Source organism: Piliocolobus tephrosceles, unplaced genomic scaffold, assembly GCF_002776525.5.
Source record: "Piliocolobus tephrosceles isolate RC106 unplaced genomic scaffold, ASM277652v3 unscaffolded_22298, whole genome shotgun sequence".
NCBI classification, from domain to species: Eukaryota; Metazoa; Chordata; class Mammalia; order Primates; family Cercopithecidae; genus Piliocolobus; species Piliocolobus tephrosceles.
In genome coordinates this window covers 4,112-12,368 of record NW_022304641.1, presented here as the reverse complement: position 1 = coordinate 12,368, position 8,257 = coordinate 4,112, and the positions used below count along the sequence as shown (strand labels likewise).

General features: G+C 54.2%; 1 protein-coding gene across 1 annotated transcript; it reads left to right on the top strand.

Moving 5' to 3' along the window:
- Positions 1-912: 912 nt before the first annotated feature.
- LOC113221252 (clathrin light chain B-like) lies at positions 913-7,920 on the top strand. Its single transcript, XM_026450595.1, has 2 exons — positions 913-1,345; positions 7,226-7,920. The coding sequence occupies exons 1-2, from the start codon at positions 1,159-1,161 to the stop codon at positions 7,300-7,302; spliced, it is 264 nt and encodes an 87-aa protein (XP_026306380.1). The 5' UTR covers positions 913-1,158; the 3' UTR covers positions 7,303-7,920.
- The last annotated feature ends 337 nt before the right edge of the window (positions 7,921-8,257 follow it).

Genomic DNA, 8,257 nt, shown 5'->3' with positions numbered 1-8,257 from the left:
CGTAAACCCGGGAGGCGGAGCTTGCAGTGAGCTGAGATCTGGCCACTACACTCCAGCCTGGGCGACAGAGAGACAGAGCGAGACTCCGTCTTGGGGGGGGGGGGGGAAGGAATAGCAGACAGCCCAAATCCCATGGTGTTTCTTTGCATCGTCTCCCTGTAACCCGTGTTTAAAGGTCACAGCGCCTCACACACAGAGCCTTGACATACCATTTGCCGTCTGTTGGTCTCACGGGATTGTAATCTCTGCATGGCCATGGCTGGATTTTATAAAACGTTGCTATCCTGGTGCTTGGCAAAGCGCAGGCAGGGAGGAGGCATTCAGAGCCTGTTCATGAGGGCAGTCGGCAGCGGCGGAGAGTGGCAGGCTGTCTGGATGAACCAGGTCTGCCTTTCCCAGGCTGGTTCATACCTACAGGACATTTAAGGGGTCCAGCCGGGCCATTCAAACTCTGGTCGTATGAACTGAAGCCTCCTCAAGAGAGATACACACAAAAAATGCACAAAACAACACGGCCTAGTGGGAAAGGACCTGGACTTGCATGAAAAGGTGCAGGGCAGCCTTTTCCAGCCTCAATTTTCCTCCTCTTACAGAGGCGGAGGCTCATAGAATGAGGTGCATGACACCCCAGCTTAGAAGAAACTTTTGCAGAATGAATCAGGAGCCAGGTCTGCGCTCCCGAGGCCAGAGCTGGCCTCCTGTCGCGGCCCAGTGCACAGTACGGCCACTTTGTGCCCTGCGATTCGCCTCCAGACCGGGCGGGAGCTGTGCCTCGCCCCGGTGTCCTGGACACGAACAGCTGGGCGCCGCTGCGGAGAGAGGGAAGCGCCGCGCGGGTGCCGGGCCCAGCGCTGCGCCCAGTCCTGAGGCGCCCTCCTGCGGCCGCTGCTCGGCGACCTCCCGGCCCTGCGGCTGCGGCCCCGCCCCCGCGCTGACGTCACCGCATTCCGGCTCCGCTCCTCCCGCCTCGGCGCCCGCACCGCAGTGACAGCTAGCCGGGCCCGGTGGCGGAGAGGAAGTGCGGTCCGCGCCAAGCTCGTCCCCGCCGAAGCCGGCTCCCCGCGGCTCGGGTGACAGCGTCGCGGCCGCCGGACGCAGCGCGGGGCAGGCGCGGGCAGAGCCGAGCGCAGCGGAGGCTCCGGCGGAGGCGCGGGGAAAATGGCTGATGACTTTGGCTTCTTCTCGTCGTCGGAGAGCGGGGCCCCGGAGGCGGCGGAGGAGGACCCGGCGGCCGCCTTCCTGGCCCAGCAGGAGAGCGAGATTGCAGGCATAGAGAACGACGAGGGCTTCGGGGCATCTGCCAGCAGCCATGCGGCCCCCGCGCAGCTGGGACCCACGAGTGGGGGTGAGTCAGCGCGGGGCCTGGAGCGGGGCTCAGGGCGCTCACCCGGGGTACCCCGGCCGGGGCCCAGCGGCACAGGGTAGAGAGCCTGCTCTAGGCCAGCCGGGGCAGGAGCTGGGGGACGTGGGGAAGAAGCTTCTTGGAGCTCTCCATATAGCACTTCCGAGCTGGGGATGAGGCCTCCCCTGGGGCTGTGGATCCGGTGACTCCCGGGACAGGAATTCGGTCATGACATTTCATCCCCAGGCCAGCTTCCTCGCTGCCCGGCTCTGGAATCCAACCTCAGCTCAGTTTTGAGAGTCCCTCCTGAGCCTCCTAATATCCTGGCTGTCCCAGGCTCCCAGCTAAGTGTGCAGGTGTGGGCAGAACACAGCCCTCCTGGCCCCTCAGGCTTAGCTCTCTCCTGCAGCTGGGAAAAAAAGAGGACCCTGGGTGCTCCAGGAAGTCACTAACCTTCCCCGGTGACCACCTGCCATTTGGCAGTCGCTGGGCTAAGCGCCTTGGTTACATTTAATCACTTCATACATGTTACTGAACCCATTTCAGAGATGATAAAACTGAGACTCAAAGGGGTATGCTATTGAAATAACTAATAAGTGGCAGATCAAGAATTTAAACCTGATTCTTTTTATTTTTTATATATTTTTTCTCTTCCTTTTTTTGAGATGGGGTCTCACTGTGTTGTCCAGGCTGGTCTTGAACTCCTGGGCTCAAACGATCCTCCCACATCTTCCTCCTAAAGTGTTGGGATTACAGGTGTAAGCCACCACACCTGGCCGTGAATTTAAACCTGTTTCTGTCAGACTGGAAGCCCTCTCCACCTGACCACCCCGCCTTCCAAGTGTCTGGCCCTGAGTTAGACACCGGAATGTGGGCCGCAAAGAGGCATCAGTCAGATGCGGTAGGGCCCTTCAGGGTTTTGTAGTTGTGGACTTAATGGTTTTCCAAAGGTGGTCGGGAGCTATCATGGTTTTCTGTGATTGGCTTCAGACTTCAGAGTTCATGCCTCGTCCCTGAGAGATCATCTTTATCAATGATGTTCCTGCCCTGGTTCTGGCTAGCAAGAATGATTTTGTGAAATATTTAGTAAAAAAGTAGATATCAGCCGAGTGCGGTGGCTCTCTCCTGAAATCCCAGCAGTTTGGGAGTCCAAGGCGGGTGGATCACGAGGTCAGGAGATCGAGACCATCCTGCCTAACACAGTGAAACCCCATCTCTACTGAAAATACAAAAAATTAGCCGGGTGTGGTGGCGGGTGCTTGTAGTCCCAGCTACTTGGGAGGCTGAGGCAGGAGAATGGCGTGAACCCGGGAGGCGGAGCTTGCAGTGAGCTGAGATCACGGCACTGCACTCCAGCCTGGGTGAGAGAGCGAGACACTGTCTCAAGAAACAAACAAACAAAAAGTAGATATCACCTTCATGGGTGCATCCAAAACAGGTTTTACTTCCTGTTAGTGTCATTTTGGAGAGGTTTATGGGCCTGTTGTGATAGTGCTGACATGTATACATATAGATATATTTTGGTTAATGATGTTTACAAGGCTCTTCACAGTCATGTTTGTATTCATTCCACATTTGCTGAGCACCTACTGTGTGCCAGGACACTAGGGATACAGAAATGAATAAGAAAGTTCCTGTGGCTGAGGAGTTTGAAGCATCTCTGTATCTCCTTGATATGAGAAATGTAATCAGGCTTTTGTAACATGCAAGAAACTGGTGGCCCAGAGAATCTGAGTATCTTGCCCAGAGTCACACAGCCAGGAGTGACCGATCTAGGGTTTGATCCCACACCTCCCAACTCTGGGCTCCATTCTCTTTCAAATGCTGTGGAGCCTGGGCAGCATGGTGAAACCCCATCTCTACAAAACATACGAAAATTAGCCAGGCGTGGTGACATGTAGCTGTAGTTGTAGTTCCAGCTACTCGGGAAGGCTGAGACAGGAGCATCGCTTGAGCCCGTGAGGTGTGGGTAGGTTGCAGTGTGCTGTGACACACTGTGTGCTCACTGTGTCCTGGGCAACAGTGAGACCCTATCTTTAAAAAAAATATGTGTAGCAGTCACCTCCTTGGGAGGAGATAGGATGTGGGGTGAGAAGCACTGGGTCTTTTGCCACCTGTCTGGGACAGCAATGGAGGGCTTCTGAAGTGGCAGCTTCCAGCACCTCAGTACAGAGCCTGCCCTGGCCCAGGGAATTCCTGAGAAATGCCTGCCCCAGTTAATGCAGCAGTATTCATTGGTCCACACCTCTGTGAGACCACCCTTTTCTTCAGTCTGGCTCACTGGGACCTGTTGGGGAAGGGGTGCAGGGAAGAGGAGGGAGGCCTTGTGGGGAGGTCCTGCTGAGGGGAGCCATTGCCAGAACCTCAGGAGAGAGAAGATGGGATTCAGGCTGAGGGCAGCCAGACGCCTCTGGCAGCTGAGCAGTTTGTGGCCTCTCCCAGGACGGTGGGGCTCCAGGGGCTTAGAGCCTGGATGGGAAGTTCTGTCCTTGGCAGAGCGGGGGCACAGATTGGCCTCAGACCCGAGGTGACAGGGAGAGAAACAGACACGCTCGCTGCTTCCAGGGAGCTGGCGGGGACACAGCCTTCTGAGGGTCTCCCAGGCACATACCTGCTGCCTCTGCAAAGCCTCAGCTGCCCTCCTTAGTCGGGTCGGGGAACAGAGAGGTGTTGAGGGATGGTGGCTCAGTGGGTGGCCAGATGGACTAGAATTGATCTGACCTTCTCAGCCTACGCAGCGCTGAACAGGTAATCTTCCCCTGACCAGGGATGTGTGCCAGGAGCCTGGATGGGGCAGAGAAAAAGCGCCCTGGCCTGCTGGGAGTTGGGCAAAAACTGGCTTTAGCAGCAGCCGCCAGTCAGTACCTGTGAAGTACCTTCTCTTGGATGTTGGGGGTCCTCGGATTAGCAGTCTCTGTGCCGACACTGGGCTCAGGTGCCCCTGGGGAAAGAGGGATCTGGTGTAGACCTGTGCTGGAGCTGCAGGGAGCCCCTTCTCTCTGGCAGGGCCTGTGGCCCTGGGTGATCTGGGTGATGGACACTGTTTCCATTCATCAGCCTTGGGTAGGTTTCCATTTTCACACCCAGTTTTCTGAGCACCAGGCCTGGCTCTGACTTGCCTGTCAGTTCTGGGCAAGCCCATTTCCCCCGCTGGGCCTCAGTAAGCTCACAGGAATGTTCCGGACCCTCTCTGCCCTTGTTCCAAAATGGGTCAGGCAGCTGAGGGAAGCAAACAGCCAGGGGTTTATCCCCGGGACGTGTCTCTGCCTCAGTCCTGTTCTGCCGGCCTGTGAGTGTGGACTCCCGGTGATAGATGTGCAGTGGGCGGGTGGAGAGCCCTGTGGGAACAGGTACTTGGAACGCTGTGTGGGTGTGTGTGGACTCTGAAGGAGGCTGAAACGGCATCTCCAGAGGAACACTCTGGAGGCTGAGGCTGGGGCAGAGAGACTTTCTGAAGGTCAGGGTAGACTCCGGGCAGCTGTGTGCAGATGTGGGGTCTGAGACTGGGGTTGGTCAGGGCGGAGTGGAGTGGTGCAATTTCTTGAGAAGGCCAAGCGTACTGACCGGCACCACAGGAAATAGACAGACCCCGGTAACGTGAGGCCCTGCTAGAGGAGACAGCCCTGCAGGAGAAGCCCCTTTGCGGAAGATGCTGCCACTGAAACCCTATTGGTCCCATGGTGATGTAGGGGCCAGGACACCCACGCGGGAGAAGCCTTATCTGAAGGAATGGGGGTGACAGCTGGCAGAGTTGGTTGGAATCAATCACTGTTTGACTCTGAAAGTAAAGTCAATTATGATTTATGTCACCCGGGGATTATTTCTGTGGGATTAAGTGTCCTTCCCTTCAGTCCCCAGGCCAAACACACTGTCGCTGCTCACAGCCCCTCTCTGGCTGGTGAAGGGCTATTTGACCATCTGCCTAATAACCTCATGTGACCTCCATGGCTTTTTGCTAGGAGGCATGGCAGTTTCTGAGAGCCTTGCAGATAACAGCAGGCCTCAAAAGAACAATTCAACTTGCATTTAGCCAACAGTCACTGCTCACCCCTTCCGTGCTGGAGCCCTGAGGAGCTAAGTAGGACACAGAGCCAGGTAAAGGGGTACACAAGGGCCCTGGGGATCATAAGTAATTGCACAAGAGGGTGGGAGATACTGTATGATATCCTGGGATACCCCAAAAGTGAGACCTACCATAAGTGCCTAGGGAAGTAGAGGAAGCAGAAGAGGGCTTCCCAGAGGAGGTGACTTATGAGCTGGACCTTGGAGAATAAATGGATCCAAAAAAGTGTTCTTTAGTGAGGGAAGCAGGACGAAAGCATGGGGATGAGGGTGGTGTGTTTGGGGAAGGAGGAAACCAGAATTTAGGGTTTGTGGGATGGGCTGGTGGGAAATGAGCCAGGAATGGGCAGGGCCAGATTGTAGAGATCCTCATGTTCCAGGTTAGATGTATTCATCTGGCAAATATTTATTGAGCCTCTGTCATGTGCCAGGGACTGTTGCAGGTGGTGGGCCCCATCATGGATGAAACCAAGTCCACACCCTCATGGAGGGTCTGTTCGATGGGGGAAGACAGATAATAAACACATAGACAAATAAACAGCAGGCTGTAGTAAGTGCGCTTAATACTGCTGGAGGAATAGGAAGGGGTGCCCAAGGGGTGGATGGGGGTGTGGTCAGGGAGGCCTTTAATTAGGCAGCATTTCAGCAGAAGCTGAAGGGGGTGAGGGAGCAGCCTTCCAGGCAGAGGGAACAGCATCTGCAAAGTCCCCAAGGCAGGAGCAGGCACTACAGGCCACTGTGGTCCATGGGAAGCGGATTTCTTTGGAGTTTGTTTTCATGACATTTTGAGTCAGAGGAGAGGCACAGGTAAGTGCATGTTTTACAGACTGTCAGCCCTGGCAGTTGGTTTGAAAGAGGGATGGGAGAGGCTGGAGTCAAGGGGGCCTGTGAATGGGCAAAAGCCGTGCATTCGTTGTCTTTCTTTCATGCATTTATTTACTTGTTTATTCAACAGATAATGATTGAGCACCTGCAAAGGCACAAGTGCGTGCAGGTCTCTGGGAAAGACACAGGAGAAGAGAAGGAGACACAGTTGTGTCTTCCCAGCTGTTTGCCCCTATTTAGCAGGCAAAGCAGTTTTGCAGGTGCAAGATGCTGAGGGCTGGGCCTGGGGCTGAGCTGTGGAAGAGAGTGGAGGGCAGCTGTGAATGTCACTGTTGTAGCTGAAGCCCCAGGAATTGGTGACTAATCAGATGTCAAGGAAAGGGACAGGGAGGAGTCACTACTGAGGGCAAACTTCATTCCTTCTGGGAGGGGCACAAAGAGAAAAAATGTGCCAGGTGCCGTCTGGTGGGAACTGCAACTCCTGCTCACCCAGGAGGAGCAGTTGCTTAAGGCACCTCAGGGACAGGCAGAGACACGTAGGCCCCTCTTTTCCTTATCCAGTATAGCCCCCACCCTGAGCTTACAGCAGCTCAGCCTACTCACCAGGCACAGGCTCCACAGGTAATCTGGCCATTCCCAGCCATGGCCAGGGGTCAGTGATTTCGGGTAGGTAAGAAACTATTACTGGCTGGGTGATTTTGAGCAATCGCATGGCCTGTGTGAGCCTCAGCTTGAGTATCTGTAAAATGGGTTGACAACAATTTCATTGCAGGGCTGTGGTGAAAATAAAATGTACTAATGGCTGTGAGAGGCTTTGTAAACAGTCAGGGATGGGATTGAGCCTAAGTTATATATATATCCGTTATGTCTGCTTGCATGTGGGTCAATATATACATGGGTGTACGCAGAGTTTGGGTGGAGGGGCTAATGTAGGACCATTTCCTGCTTGCTATAAGCTAAACAGTGAGTAATGCTATCTCCTTGTTCTCTTTCCAGCTGGTTCTGAGGACATGGGGACCACAGTCAATGGAGATGTGTTTCGGGTAAGCAAGGCGCTGTCTCAGCAGTGGTGAGGACCAACAGCCCTGATCTCAGTAACTTAAAGCCTCATTGTTGTAGGCTTACGGCTCCAAGTTCTCCTGTTCATTATATCTGATGCGTTGGGGTGGGAACATAGAGAAAGGTTTTTGGCATGTTTTCTTGTCATGTAGAGGGCAGGGAAGAAGAATAAGGACCACCAGTGATTGAGATTGATGGGGAGTAACCTCAAGGTGCCCATGGTGATGTCTAGTTTTGGGAGGGAGAGGTCAAGTAGCCCACGGTGGCATGAGATGAAGGCAGCGCAAGGCCTTCCCTGACCATGTACCACTGACGGGAGGCAGAACCCAGGCCATCTCCACACACAGGGCGGGCCCTTTGGTCCCGATATTCCACTTCCAGAATTTTCCCAAAGGAAATAATTGGACAAGGCCACCCAGATTCTCTGCAGGATTATTTATAATGGCAGACAAATTGGAGACAACCTAAGTGTCCGGCATCAGGGGACTGAATAGATAGATTGGAAAACCATGCTGTTGTTAAAAAGGGCAATCAGGGCTGGGTGCAGTGGCTCACGCCTGTAATCCCAGCACTTTGGGAGACTGAGGTGGGTGGATCACTTGAGGTCAGAGTTCAAGACCAGCCTGACCAACATAGTGAAACTCCATCTTTACTAAAAATACAGAAAATTAGCCCGTCATGGTGGCAGGTGCCTGTAATTCCAACTACTTGGGAGGCTGAGGCAGGAAAATTGCATGAACCCAGAAGAATTGCATGAACCCAGAAGGCGTTTCACTGTGTTAGCCAGGATGGTCTTGATCTCCTGACCTCCTGATCCTCCCGTCTTGGCCTCCCAAAGTGCTGTGATTACAGGCGTGAGCCACCATGCCCGGCATGACAGTCTTAAAAAAAAAAAAAAAAAAAAAAGGAAAACCCTAGTAAGTGTATTTCTAGTTAAGACTGCTTCTGTCTGCACCTGCCTGACTCTCT

Bases quoted from the DNA above. Each gene is read 5' to 3' on its own strand.
- LOC113221252 (XM_026450595.1), top strand. From the start codon at position 1,159: ATGGCTGATGACTTTGGCTTCTTCTCGTCGTCGGAGAGCGGGGCCCCG. The intron at 1,346-7,225 runs GTGAGTCAGCGC...TTCTCTTTCCAG, and splicing joins GCTGGGACCCACGAGTGGGG to CTGGTTCTGAGGACATGGGG.